General features: G+C 39.3%; 1 protein-coding gene across 1 annotated transcript in view; it reads right to left on the bottom strand.

The window, feature by feature from the left end:
* LOC103249837 (A disintegrin and metalloproteinase with thrombospondin motifs 12) overlaps positions 1-15,479 on the bottom strand; it is a gene marked incomplete at its 5' end in the record, with an annotated part of 154,497 nt that overhangs the window by 54,794 nt on the left and 84,224 nt on the right. Inside the window, one exon of the mRNA XM_008048455.2 lies at positions 7,452-7,578. Within this exon, the coding sequence (XP_008046646.2) occupies positions 7,452-7,578 (127 nt within the window). The remainder of the gene's footprint in view (positions 1-7,451; positions 7,579-15,479) is intronic.

The following is a 15,479-nucleotide window of genomic DNA, read 5'->3' as shown; positions in this document are numbered from 1 at the left end:
AACAGTTGTAGATAAAGAGCTAATATTGGAACAGGATGATGTGACATCAAGTAAGTGCCTACTGCATTAATCTAATTACTTTGTTCTACCTCTGACTTTACCAAAGGAGGCCAGGCCAAGGGAATATATAAATTGTCACTTTAAAAAGGCCTTAATTTGAGTTAATTGAAAACCTAATTTATCTAATTACTTGTTATAAGGCTTTTAGCTGTATTACCACAAAGTGACACTGGACCTTCCTGTTTTCCTAGGGAAGAGCCTCTTGGGGAACATATTGCATTTGCTTGTGCTATGGTCTGAGGGTATTCGCCAAAATTTGTGTTAGAAACTTAATCCCCAGTGCAACAGTGTTGGGAGGTGGGGTGTAATGGGAGGTATTAGGGCATGAGAATAAAAAGCCACTATAAAAATGGCGTTAGGAGTTAGCTTGCTCTCCTTCACTCTTGTGCTATGTGAGGAGATGTTTGTCCTCTGTTGCACTTTTGCCTTCTGCCATATGAGGACACAGCAAAGAAGGATTGTACCAGAAAAAGCTGGTACCTTGCTCTTGGACTTCCAGGCTCCAGAACCGTGAGAAATAAATTTCTGTTCTTTATAAATTACTTAGTCTATAAGTATTCTAGTATAGCAGCAAAAGTGGACTAAGAGAGCTTGTCACTAGCTTAATGGGAAAATGATCTCCTCCACTTCCACCCCCGACCCCTGCAAAGGTCTTCCAGGTCCAGGGCTCAGGAGGGATGGCTAACTTGTTTTCTGTTGTTCACCTCATTCTTTTTGGGTGTCTGCCATAATCTCACCTCTTCTAGGAGATTTCTAAGTGAATACTGTTCTTATAGTTATAGGAAATTCTATATTTATTTCTAAATAAATAACAAGATTTATAACAGAAGATTTAATGTGCTCTGAGGATTGGTGAGAAGAGCGATATAAGATGCAAAGAGCTCAACAAGATGAAAGACCTGGTCCACATACTTATTCTGTCCCCAACAAGACAACTTGTCTGGTTTAGTCAACACAGAATTGACAATAAACTAACCTGACTTTTCCTGTTTTTGCCATTGATCTTTCTCTTACAAGAATGATGACACTGAGGAAGATTCTCTGCTTGGTCAAACTCCTGATCAGGCTCCTGAACCTTCTCCTAAGCCCATCCATGCATTTCCTTGCAAAATCTAGTTTTAGTAAAGAACTCTACTAAGTCAGTTTTGCAAGAAATCCCAACCTTGATTTCTGATCATTCTCAGCATCTGATTGATTAATCTCCACCATCCCCCAGGTGTCTGGTCACTCTGGCTGGTTTTCAGCAAAAATCTTGGTAGGTCAGTTTAGCCAGAATCTCCCTTAATTCTGATTTTCCTCTAAGTAATTTTCCATCCACTGGTCCCCTACCCTGCTTCTCAGTCATGAATTCCCACTTGCCCATGTTATAATTGGAGTTGAGGCTAATCTCTCTTCCACTTCAACATCCCATTGCTGGGGTCCCTACACTTAATATGATGGCCCTGAATAAAGTCTTCCTTACTGTCTTTTAACTAGTATCACTGAATATTTTTTTCTTTCACAACTCCTAACACACAATTGGATAATTGCATCGTTCTTTAGTTACTAAACATTAGTTGATCTTTTCCTAGTTATGATGTAAAAGTCCTAAGGACTGGGCTATCTCTGTGATTCTTACCGGGGCTATATCAGTTGTAGAGATCTAAAATGCCATCAGTGGCCAGGTCCTACTGCAGACTAATTGACTCAGTTTCTTTGGGATAGGGCCAAGGCATCGGTGTTTTTAGGAGAGCCTTGATGACTTAATATTAAGTCAGAGTTGGAAACAACTTGTGTTCTTGGTACCAAATAAATGAATTTAACTGTCTCTAAATTTTTCTCCAAAGAATGGGCTCTGTTTTAGCATGATTCAGGCATAATATAGAAGAGAGAGAGAGAGTGTGTGTGTGTGTGTGTGTGTGTGTGTGTGTGTGTGTGTGTGTGTGTGTATTTGAGACCCATGAAGAGGTGACAGTTGTCCTGGAACTGTAGTTTGGATACAAGTTCTCTCTGAGATCAAGGAGAAGGCTGGGCTAGAGAGCCTCTGAACCTCTCTTCTCTCTCTAGCTTCGACTGACTCCCATATCACTGCTTGCTCTGGCAGCTCTGATCACCAATAAACTAGAATGAAGTGCCATTCTTTCTAAGCCTCATTACTCAGATAAAAAGTCCACATCTGAATTTGTTAAATTTTTGCTAAAAATAGTACTGTCCTTAAAAAAGCAACTTTTACGGCTGAGCATGGTGGCTCAAGTCCATAATCCCAGCGCTTTGGGAGGCAGCGGCAAGAGGATTGCCTAAGCTCGGGGATTTGAGACCAGCCTGGGCAACTCGATGAGACCTCATCTTTACAATAAATCAAAAAATAAGTCAGTCGTGGTAGTGCATGCCTGTAGTTCCAGCTACTTGGAAAGCTGAGGTGGAAGGATCACCTGAGCCCAGCAGGTCAAGACTGCAGTGGCCGTGAGCATGCCACTGCACTCCAGCCTGGGCAACAGAGTGAGAATTCAACTCAAAAAAAAAAAAAAAAAATCAACTTTTGTGATTATTGTCTTTCTTTGTATTCATCTTTTCCCTAATAGTATTTTTATTCCAAAATCCAATTCAACTGATATTCCAAACTCTGACACAACCATGACTACAATATAAGTGCTCTTAGCTCCTTGCTCTGTGCACACAGTGTTTCCATATTCTCACCGCATCCTGTTCCTCCAACCTCATTTTCTTTAGCTTTCTTGTCCCCCATACACACAATGCTCAGTCCTCTCCCCTTTTTCATTGGCTTTTGCCCAGTTTCAGTGATCTCATTTTACACCGGAAGTTCACAATTAGTGGAGATTTCCACAACTTCTCTTCAGAGGGGGCATTTGGGAATGTCTGAAGACACTTTTTATTGCCACAAATGAAGGTGGTTGGGTGGCTATTGGCATCTAGTGGGTAGAGGCCCCAGATGCTGCTAAACCTCCAGCAACATAACAAGGCAGCTCCCCACAATGAAAAGTTATCCAGCCCAAAGTGGCAATCGTGTTGAGATTGAGAAGGCTTGATTTCAGTCATATGCCATCCTTTTGTGCTCTGAAACCTATATGTAGCATCAGAATGAATGGATTACTATCAGATGTTTTCTGAGTACCCTGGATATGCTAGGCACCATCACAGCTGTGGCCTAATAGAGCTTTCTTTTGCCAAAAACTAAGTTCAGAGAGAAGTCAGTAGGGGGAAGAGACTCAAATGACCTCTTTCTGGAGTCAGATACACTTTAATTCCTAATAATTTCTTTCCTGACAGGTTACTCTGTTTTGGAACATGCTGTGCCAAGCTTTTGTCCTGAAAGCCATTGGCCATGTAACACATATTTCTTATGTTTAATCAGAAAATTTTGCTATACTTAAAAAAAAATGTGTCTTGAATACTCCTTTGGGGAAGAACACAGAATGTTGAAATTGTCTGTAAAAACAAGATATTACTAAAGAAAAGTGATCCCCAAATAAAAAAAAAAAAAAAGATTAAACCTTGCCCATGAAATCCCTCTGGGAAAGGAAATGACAACTCTGAATGATGGGTATGAACTTTTCAGATACCAAGGAAATTAGGTGACGGAGGAAGATGTTGCAATTGAAATTGATATATAAGGAAACTACTGGACTAAGCTTGCCAAAACAAATAATATCAACAGAGCAATCTTCATTTGTTATTTATTTGTTCTCCATAAAGCAACTAAACTTAATTTCTTTTCTTTAATCCCTTTATAAATTTGTGTGCATGACTTAGCTTTAGAGTTAGGCGTTTTTTCTGTCTGTTGTGTTTCAATGTGAGAGAAATATTTAAAATTGAGTGGATTCTGAAACCTGCTTATCCTGAGGTCCTGGACAATAGCATGGTATGGTAGCACAAGCAGATGCTTCTCATCAGACAGATCTGGGTTCGAATCCAGACTCTACAACTTGTAGCTACATGACCTAGGAAAATTTTTGTGAAGACTTTAAAGCCCTCATCTGTATAACGAGCATAAAATTACCTACCAATTAGGGTTGCCAGTAAAATTAAATGATATGGCAATATGGAAAGGGTTTGGAAAATAGTGAGTTCTTAAAAATTACCAGTTTTCTCTCCAGACTTTCTCCTAGGGCATGGCATCAAATTTCTCTGAATGTTTATCTTCTCATATACCATCTGGAGGTCAGATCCATCCTTTCCTATTTCATAAATATTTGCAGAAGCTGAAAGTACTTCTGTAAATTAGCCATTATGTCTGACTGTTTTGTGGACTTCTATTTAGCTTCTTATATCCTATTTTGGGATGCATTTTCAGAAATTTTCAGAAATACCCATTGCATTAAGCTTGGTCAATATTTTCAGGAGTCAAAATCTCTAAACAAGTTAGAGAGTCTGATCTTTTTCTACAAAAAATGGGATGCATAATAGAATCATCATATATGACTTTCTAATTGTTACTTTTGCTAAAGGTCTTAGTCCACATAAGTTAAATAAACCAATATAAATTCCAGAAAAGAAAATATGTATACACACATATCATGAGGACAAAATAAATTTTAAAAACCCAATAATTTAATAAAATTAACTAGCTGGGGTCAAGTAATCCCCTAAATGCAGATATCATAGATTGTAAACATGCATGTGTATGTAAGTGTATATATGTGTGTGAATGGGCATTATGTGTGCAGGTATAACTATGGTATAAAAACAAAAAAAGGGAAACCATTTTACTTTGGGGATTCAAAACCACCTTTGTGATCTTTAATATTTTTTTCTGAAGTCTGTATCTTTAGTTTGAGGCTCAAACTGGGTCAATTCAGGGTTGATCTGCTAATTTTGTTGATCTTTAATGACCACAAACTGAGGCTCAGGCATTAATCATGTACAGAAACAGCCTCCAAGAAACTCAGACCTTGGGAATAGATACCAGCAGAGAAAAAAGCTTAAATCAAAGCAAACAATGCTACCAAATGACAAAGATTTAAAAGGTCTTGTCAAACCACTTATGTTTTGCTTTCCTTCCTTAAATATACTCTTCAAATTGCTCAGAACAATCTGAACTCTTCAGATCATTTCCAACACAACCTTAGAAGCTGGGGAATAAGATGGGTTGTTTTCCTTCTTTGAAGCATAATTATAGAATGGCAGGAGTGGCAGCTGTAGGAATGACCATCAGCTTACCAGGAAAAGCTGGGTTCTGGACATCACATTTGCCCAGTTGGGACTGCACAGTGGCTGTCTGGCAGTCCAGCTCCTATTTGTGGATATCAGCACTTCCATTTTAACTGCCAGGACTTCATTCCTGGTTTCCTGAGAGGGCGCTACTCTGAATCCACAAGGTGTATTTGTGTGCTCAACTTAAGAAGCACTGCAGGAGAAAAGAGAATCATGTATCTTGTTTCAATACACCGCTCTTAGGGCCAAGAGACGTCGAGATACCAATGAACCATGAAGCCACAAGGAGGGCAGGGACTGTGTGGAGAGACTGCAGGCTCTAGAGACAGACAGCCCTGGATTCACATTTCTGCCACCTACTAGTTTCATGATATTGAGCGAGCTAACAAGCATTTCCTCCTCTGAAAAATCGTCATGTTATCTTTCCCAGTAGTTGAGGACAATAAAGAAACTATCTCAAGTGTCTCCAACAGGTGGACAAGAGTAAACTAGGTACTGAATAAATGGTAACTGTTATTTGGTTATTATCAACATTGACTCTCTCATGGGAAACAGTAGGTGTTCAACAAATACAGTACTTGCCCATACTATGAAAGCCAAGGAAGACAACTTAGAACAATATAAGTGAGAATTTGAGCCCTAGGGATAAAAACAATGATAAGAAACTACTGTAGTTTTAAGAAGATAGCTGATGCAACAGAAAGAGTGGTTTTGAAAAGAGTGCTAAGAGTCCTGGGCATTGATGCAGTGGTTACTATCGAAGGAGTGCACAAGGAAGTTATAGGCAAGGCTCATTAACTTCGAGGTAAAGCAAGTATGATGGAAATACACAGACCTGGTGAGTAGCAGGTGACTGATAAGCTCTCAGAAAGTCTCTTTCCTGACTCACTCTTCCCTGAAAAGGTAACAGAGTAACTGCAATTACCTACAAAATCTTGTATTGGCCTAATCTTCCCTTGATGTTCCTAGTTGGTCCCGGCAACAGAGTCACAGGAAAAAGTCTCAGTAAGGTAAGGGGATTGCAGCATTTCCGTCCTGCCTCAATAGAGGTGGGAGTCAAGCTTTGGATTTCACAGCCTGCCTTTTACCTAGAAGAAACCATAGAACTGGACAGAGAATAAACCTGTGACTCTGAAATGAGAATGTGCTGGCCTCTGGGTCTTGCCTGTTTGAACATTTAAAAGATTGAGATCGCTTTCCTTCACCAAATTGTCCTGACTTTTCTTTCTAACTTAGTTCTTTGGCATTCATCACATTCTAGCTCTTTTTAGAATTCAACCTGTCACCTGTTTGAATTATGATACCAACTAGTCCCCTATTGTTTAACTAAAATCCTCTTAGGGTATCTGCTTAGAACTGGAATGAATGCCTGACAGAATCTGTAGCATAAATATATCCATGTTTAAGGTCACTAGAGAATGAAAACACTCTCCAGAAATAACCAGCCCCCTTCCTTCCTTCCTTCCTTCCTTCCTTCCTTCCTTCCTTCCTTCCTTCTTCTTTTCCTCCCTCTCTCCTTCCCTTCCTTCCTTGTTCCTCCTCTTTTCCCTCCCTCCCACCCTTTATTAACATAACCCCATCATAATAACATCCCAGCTGCCTCTAGGATCCCAATATCTTGAACCAATATGCTTAGTCAATGAATAGCTCTACAGCAGTGGCTCTCAACTGAGGGTGACTTTGCCCTCTAGAGAATATGTAACAAGGTCTTGCAGATATTTTTTATTATAACAACTTGGATTGGAGGTTGGTACTACCAGCATTTAAGTAAATACAGGCCAGTGATGCTGCTTAGCATCCTATAATGTCCAGGTTAGGAAAGCTATCTCTGTAAGTCCACTCTTCCGGGCAGCACTGTGGTCTAAAGGTGCCCACGTATTGTCTGCATGTTATAGCTGCGTTGGCAAAGTGCCCTTGGAAAAGCGAAACCCATCAGTTAAGCAACTTTTGAGTTATCTACATAGCATTCTCTTCAACAATGCGTTAGGACTTAGTCTTATCAAACAATTGAACACAGAACATGTCTCTTTGAAAAAAGAAAATACTGCTCTCAGGAGAAAATGTCCTCGCAGCTTGCTACGGGCTCCACTGGCATAGCTATAGAAACCTCTAACTGCTTTCCTGTATTTATTCCAATACTAAAGCCACACAGTCCTCCATAGCAGCAAGCATCAGGTTACTCCTGAATCAGACATCACTGTAGGCAGACACACAGAGCTCCAGCTGTGAGCAGTGGTTACCTGGGTGGACAAGCCTTTTCATAGCACTTCTTCTGTCTCCCATTGGGCTGTGTTTCTGGGTTACAGAATGTAGCTTTCACCATCCCACGACCCTTCTTTATGCAATGGGCAGTCTGGCGGCGGATACCTGGGGTCAGACAGAAAGATTCACACATATTGAATCCTGAGCCCACATGCTCATGGTCAGGTGGTGATTATGTCAACCAATCATGATTATAGGTGATGGCAAAGTGGTTCAAAAGTTGCTTGGTTTTTAAAGTAGGGAGGGAGAATGAGGACCTCTTGCTAATCACCCTCATGCTGTAGCTGGCAGGGGTGACAGCTTGCTTAGGAAGGACTGCAGATCATACAGGCAGATCGTGTAAGCTGTTGCACAGATTACGATCCAGGTGTGGAGACAGGACTAGCACACACGTGCCAAATAGAAAAAAAAGTGCGAATTAAACTATAAAAGTAGATATAATCAGATATTATAAGACAATTGCTACATTATTCGATTAATAAAATAATAAAGAAGACAGAGACCTTTATTAGTTGAGGCTAAGTCAACTCTGAAAGACAGGAGTAAAATTAAAAATAATGTTATAAAGTTTGAGATGTTAGTTTTTTAAAGTACAGGGTTTTGATAGCAAACATTGATAACCCTGCTACCTTCAGAGACTGGGTAAATAATGTAAGTAAGGGACACACATGGGTCTATAGGCAAGCAAAGCCTTGTCTCAGGAAATGTCCTAAGCTAGCTTTCTTTCTTTCTCTCTCTCTCTCTCTCTCTCTCTCTCTCGTTTGCTCTTGCTCTCTCTGTATTTATATACACAGTGTGTTATCTATTATGCATTATTATGTATAATAGCCAAAACCTCACAATGACCCGATGAGATTAATACAATCATTATCATTACTCGACAGACAGAGGAACTGAGGCACCGTGAAGTTATATAGGTCAAAAAAAGAAAAAAGATCACTGGTTTTGCTAACTAAGACATCATAAGCAAGAGAATTTAGAGCATTGGTCAGAATGTATGGATTGAGAAGTAAAGGGGCAGCGAGGGAGCCAGTAGACATCTCTTGCAAAAGAGCCAGTGTTTCCATATTGAATGTGGAATGCTAGCAGACAACACTGAAGACAAAGACCCCTATGGGATAGAGCAGCAAACTTGTACAAAGTCTGGCACCCTGAGCTCTCAGGACATCCAGGCCTTGAGTGGGCTCACCGGTGTACAGAACTGCAGAAACTGGAAAGGCCCTGAGCAATACAGTGAGCTAGCTACCTCCTCACTTTACCACCAAGAACACCGAGGGGCTTTCCCGCGGCCACACAGCTGGCAGAATTGACAGCAGCTGTCTACCACCCATCACTTACACTGCCTCAGCATGGAATCACCCCAGCCAAATTCCCTAAGCAAGCTTACAGACCCAGATACCAGGTGGCATTTCATCACTTAAAAAGTGAACAGAGGGAGTTGCAAAATAGTAAGTAAATCCTTGTAAACGAACCAACAATGGTTCTTTTTGAGGATTTTTTTCTCCTTTGAAAAGGACAAGAAAACTTTCTATCACTCAGGCTTTCTCAACTAACAGAAAACATCAGTAGAATAGTGACTGGAATAGTTGATGTCAGAGAAGCTGTCAGGTACCTGCCATTGTCGATGAGGAGAAAGAAAAAATTTAGCTGCTTAGAAGTTTCATTAAAGCTTGGGTCCTTGATGTCAAAATATAAAAAAAAACTGTAAGGTGACTTGATCAGATTGGAAACATTCCCAAAAAGCTTGTTTCTGTATGTGAACAGCAAAGATAAGTGTGTTCAGTGCTCCTGTGTCCAGAAGAGCACAAAACCTTACAGAAAATCCCCCCTCAGAAAGTTAATAACATTGCATGGGTCAATCCACTAGACCAGCAGTGAGATGAATAGATAGACCGGCCAGGAAGATATCATCAAGTGCAAAAGGGAAAGTTGATAACCATGTGTCAGTTTCTCCACTGACATGACCGTTAATCTTCTATCCTCCCAGCCATTGCGTTTCTTGTATATGACAGCTCTTGTCTATGACATATACTAAGTTAAACCCAAATTTTCAATGAGGGGAACTCAACCCAGTAGGCATACTTCTCTGATATAATAGGAAAGCAAAACTGGCCAAGTGCTTTCTCAAGTTTGATGCTTGTATGTTAATTTGCTAAAATTTAATTTATAATTTCATTCCTTATCAATTTCTGGTTAAATAAATAAAACAAATACATCTTCAATGGTCCTACTTTCCCTTTTACACATCCCTTGGCTTATTTTTCAGGGAAATGAGAGCAATGATATTCAGACTGTTTGAGGTAGAAAGCTCAGCTGGTTGATCTTTGGAAGTGTCTCCTACATTTTAAATTCTATAATCTGCTGGGTATGGTGGCTCACACCTATAATCCCAGCACTTTGGGAGGCTGAGGCCACAGGATCGCTTCAGGCCAGGAGTTTAAGACCAGCCTGGGCAACATAGTGAGATCCTGTCTCTGGAAAAAAAAATTATATAATCTATGAAGACAAAAGTTCAATTATTTGAAACCTTAGATAAGAGGATTCTGATTAATAAAATTTTATGGTTAACCTAGAAAATTGTTGTAACTGTTGTCAGAGCATTTCAAAATTATATTCATTCATATTGCCTTAATGACTGTGCTCATGGCAACTTATATTTTCCAAAGATGGCTGCAACAATATTCTCCCATTCAGTATGCTCTTCTACAATGTGACCTTGTCATCCTTCCATTGAGACACGAAATCTAATTCCTCCAGCCTTGGACTAAATGCAGAAGAAGTGATGCTGTGTGACTTTAGAGGATAGCTCGGAAAAGACCATCTACTCTCAGAACACAAGGGCATAGGTGTAAGAAGTTCATGCCCTTGGAGAGGCTATGTGTAGATGCTTGATCCAACAGCTCCAGATGAGCCCAGTCTTTGGACCCCCAGCCCAGGTGCCAATCATGTGTATACAGGTGTACACAAATGGTTTCAGCCCTTGGGCATTTGAGTCTTCCTAGCCTAGGTGCCAAAAATAGTGGAGCAGAGACACAGCAGCCCCACAGCCCTGATTTACATTTCTAAACTACAGAATCTGTGAGCATAATAAAGGGATGATTGTTTTAGTATACTAAGTTTAGCATGGTTGGTTATGTAGCAGTAGTAACTGGAACAGCACTCAATATGCTATTCCAGTTACTACTTTCTTTGGTCAAAGCCCAGAGCTGCAGTATTGATTTTATTGACTTTTCACCTCCTCTCCTCTTTGCTACAGTCCCTCTGTTTTCCCTCCAGATTGGTTCTGCCCCTTTCTCCACCCTCTACTTTCTGAACCTTGGGAAGCTGATCTTAAGGATTACCATGGCTTCCAGATAGGCTTGGGAAATGGAGGCACCATCTCTTTGTTTAACTGTCCTTCCCTTAATTCTTTAGGCCCGGGGATGGTAGCCGTATTCTTCCACCGTCCACAGTTAAAGGGCAAGGACCATGAATTACCCCTCTTGGTTTCCCTAAACCTTACCCACACCTTTGAAAGAAACCAAGGCACTCAGTGTAGGTGTGCCAGCTGGTGACCCTAAGTTATAACATCTCTTTTGCAGGGGGAAAAAAAAAACCAAATGATTAATCTCTACTGACATATTCATTAACTCTGAAGACCAATTGCTGGAATAACAAAATCTTTCTTTGACATAGGGTGTTGTAATAACTCTTGTGGAAGAGGTTAGAATTGGGTCGTCCTTTTAAGAGCAGTTATCATTATGTGACACTGCAAATGCAGAAAGGTAAGAGATTAGGCTAAATCTATGTGACCTTGATCATTCCCTGGAAATTAAAGAAAGAAAAGTGATACTGTTTTTGATTTGTCATTTGTCCCTTTCTCTTGCAAACTAAACACAGTCCCAAAAGAAATTCTGGTTAGTTAAGGATGTTAGTAAATCAATATGTTACCACAACACTAAGTTGACCGCTTATCCAAAAGCATTTGTTCAAAAGACACAAAGTCAAAATCAATCACATTCCAAAATATATGAGAATAAAATACAAATTCTATTTTCAGTAGATTATGAGTGTCCTCCATGTAGCAATGAAAGTGTTGCCATGCAGCTGTAAATACTTGGTAAACGTTATTGGTTACTAGAAATAAAAGATTAATTAAGTACATTTAAAAGAACTGTCTTCCTAAACTCTAAACCTTAGTAGAAATTATGGCTTGATATATGAAATAAGTGAAGTTCTTTACTTTTAAAATAAATACACATCTCATCATAGTCTCAATTCAATTTTGAGACTGTAAAATAGAGGGAGCCTGATATACAGTTAATTTAATTTGATTCAAAATTTAACTTAGGAAGGGTATACATAAAGCTTATTGTAATGACATAAGGCAAAAAAGTGCACTCGTCTCTATTATATATAAGCTTATGATCAAAAGTACTCAAGACAATGAATGTTTAATCATATCATGTAACGGAGTTTCAAAGTATTGAATACTTAGTCTTTAAAATCCTGAATAAGATCTCTTTTTAATAACTGTGTAAGTGAGAATGATGCTAGTACAAGTTAAATTTTACATTAACACACAAATTATCATTCTCCTCAATTAGACATATTGATTTTAATAATGAAAATTGATAACAATTCTGTGAATTCTGTGACAAACAGATATCTTGTCTCTACAAAACCACAATAAATAAAAGTAACATTAAGTTCACAGAAAGAAGTTAAAAGGACCGGGCATGGTGGCTCATGCCTGTAATTCCAGCACTTTAGGAGGCTAAGGTGGGAGGATTGCTCAGGCCCAGGAGTTCCAGGTCAACAACATAGCAAGATCTTGTCTCTAAAAAAGAAAATTTTTTATCTGGGTATGATGGCATGTGTCTGTAGTCCCAACTACTCAGGAGACTGAGGTGGAAGAACAGCCTGAACCCAGGGAGTCAAGATAGGGTTGTGGTAAAGCATGATTGTGTTACTGGACTCCAACTAGGGTGACAAAGTGGGTGACTGCACTCAGAAAAAAAAGGAAGAAAAGAAGGAAGGAAGGAGAGAGAGAGCGAGAAAGAAAAAGAAAGGAAGGAAGGAAGGAAGAAGGAAGGAAGGAAGGAAGGAAGGAAAGAAAGAAGAAAGAAAGAAAGAAAGAAAGAAAGAAAGAAAGAAAGAAAGAAAGAAAGAAAGAAGGGAAGGAAAGAGAAAAGAAAGAGGAAGGGAGGGAAGGAGGGAAGGAGGGAGGAAGGGAGGGAGGGAGGGAAAGAAGAGTGAGAATTTTATACCCATCTCTCTTGTTGATGAGTCCATCCTTAACCAACTTTCCATTTAAATTCTCACTAAGTATTTACCTTATTTTATGGTTTCCTTGGCTCCTTCATCTCTGTTTTTCAGCTCAATGGGTTTAGCTCTACTGTTCATAATGCGAGCTCATCAAGGACAGCTTGGATGCCATCACCACCAAAGCTCAAATACATGGAAGTGTGTGTGTATGTGTGTGTGAGACCATCAATAATCTCAACATCAACACCAAGAACACCAGAACCAGAACTGGTTTTGAATCCTATTTTTGTTTGTTTGTTTGTTTATTTGTTTTTGTCAGAGTCTTACTCTTTTACCCAGGCTGGAGGGCCAGAGCACAGTTGCATGCTCACAGCTACTGCAGCCTCGACTTGCTGGACTCAAACTATTCGTCTGCCTCAGTCTTCCAAGTAGCTGGGACTACAGGCATGTGCCACTATGTCCGGCTAATTTTTAAAAATTTATTGTAGAGATGGGGTCTTTCCATGTTGCCCATGTTGGTCTCAAAACCCTGAGCCCAGGTAATACTCTTGCCTCAGCTTCCAAAAGTTTTGGGATTATAGGCGTGAGTCACTGCACCCATCCTGAATCCTGCTTTTTATACTTAAACTTACTTGTTGAGTGATCCTGGGCAGCCCTGCTAACCTTCCTGGGACTTAGTTGGTTGGTCCTCAACTCCATGATGGTAAAAAGATTATAATATAAGATTGTTGTGAGGATAAAAATGATGTATGCATTCCAAAATATCCATGATGTACCCTAAGTCCTGGCACATAGTAGACCCTTGAGAAAAGTTTTTGAACCCAAATCCAAAGCCTCTTTCTTTGTAACCCACTCACCCAATCATGAGACATCAACTCCCTCTGCTTCTTGAGCCTCATAGCAACAGGGTTGGCTTCACACTCTGAGACTACAATACAAAACCAACTCACCTCTTCCAGTCTACTGAAGCCTTGGTCTTCATAATCCTGTGATGCAACCTCCTTCCTGCAAACAACTGTGTCCTCAGTAATACAATTCAATTTCTTTCTAGCTTAAAAGAACCCAAATACCACCTTCAATAACTACAAATATTTATTGGCTGTCAGTTAATATATGACTTTGTCATTATCCATTGCTGAAACTCACACATCACATAACATCAGTAGGACTCAAAGCCAATAATATTTTTTTCTCTCTGAAATGCCAATGTACTAATGACATAAGTTCATAAATTGACTGTTGTGGTCATGGATAATATACAAAATAATATTAATAAAAGAAATGATAAACCAAGGTGCTTGAAGAATGTTTAATAGTGTTAGGTAGAAAAAAATTCTGTCCTATGAAGGAGACATTTTCAAAATCTACCATAATCAAGAAGTACTCCTTCCTGATTATAACTCCCTTCTGTAGCCACCATGTGCAAATCAGGCAAAGCACCAAATGAAAGAAACTCAGAGTTCTGCAAAAATCTCACAACACTCATGGGTTAAAAAGAAAAGTAGGCAGTCAGCATTGCACAGAGCACATGAAGCAAGGCAAACCCTTATAAAAACCAACCAAGAATTGCATTATTAAAAAATAAAACTAAAGGCCTGGAAATAAGAGAGGGCCTCATCTCTGCTGGATACATGGGGTAAAATGACTAGGATGAGAAGCAGAATAACAGACCATTAGACTGGCCACCCTGGCTAAGGGTTCTCATTTTCTTCATTAGTGAAATACAACTAAAAGCTTGTCACACCTCCAGTGTATATTACTTATAGTTTATTTTATATATTTATGCATATAGTAAACTATATATCCTAATTCCATAGCCTCCATCTCAATTCCATTAATTTAATTCTATTAAGTTAACTTAATAAATCCTCCAATTACCTTTATGAAGTTCTCCATGAAAAAGAATCCTCTAGGTATTGTTATAGATAAACATCTGTACTTGGTTGATCCTAACTGACTATTATGGTGGACAAAGCAAAACAAATTAGCCCCAAGATGAGCATACTTTGAAAATGCCAAAGAAGTATCTGGCTCTGATTTTCCAAAGAAGTAAATTCTGTTTTCTAAATGTCAGTATATGGTGACAAACCCACATCAAATGTTATCCTGAATAGGGAAATGTTGAACACATTCTCCCTCAGAACTGGAACAAGGCAAGGATGCCCACGTTCACCACTCCTATTCATCATAGTACTGAAAGTCCTAGACAGAGCAAGAGAAAGAAGCAAAGCATATTCAAACTGGAAAATAAGAAATCAAGCTATATCTGTATGCCAACGATATGATCTTATACCTACAGAATACTAAAGACGCCCCCAAGAGACTCCTGGACTTGATAAATGAATTCAACAATGTCTCAGGATACGAAATCAATACACAAAAATCAGTAGCCCTGTCATGTAGCAACCAAACTAGAATCAAATCAAGAATTCAATTCCATTTATAACAGTCAAAAAGCTAAAATACCTAGGAATATACTTAACCAAGGAGATAAAAGATCTCTACAAGGAGAACTACAAAACACTTATTAAAGAAATTGTAGAGGACACAAACAATGGAAGAATATCCCATGTTCATGAATTGGAAGAATCAACACTGTTAAAATTCCTATATTACTCAAAGTAATCTACAGAATCAACTCAATCTCTAACAAACTATCAATGTCATTTTTCTTTTTTCCTTTTTTTTTGAGTTGGAGTCTCACTCTGTTGCCCAGACTGGAGTGCAGTGGCCGCTCCCGGCCACTGCAGCCTGACCTG

This window comes from Carlito syrichta, unplaced genomic scaffold (genome assembly GCF_000164805.1).
Source record: "Carlito syrichta isolate Samal-C Ts95f unplaced genomic scaffold, Tarsius_syrichta-2.0.1 Scaffold123581, whole genome shotgun sequence".
NCBI classification, from domain to species: Eukaryota; Metazoa; Chordata; class Mammalia; order Primates; family Tarsiidae; genus Carlito; species Carlito syrichta.
Note: the sequence above shows the minus strand (reverse complement) of the source record. Positions and strands in the feature narration are given on the sequence as shown.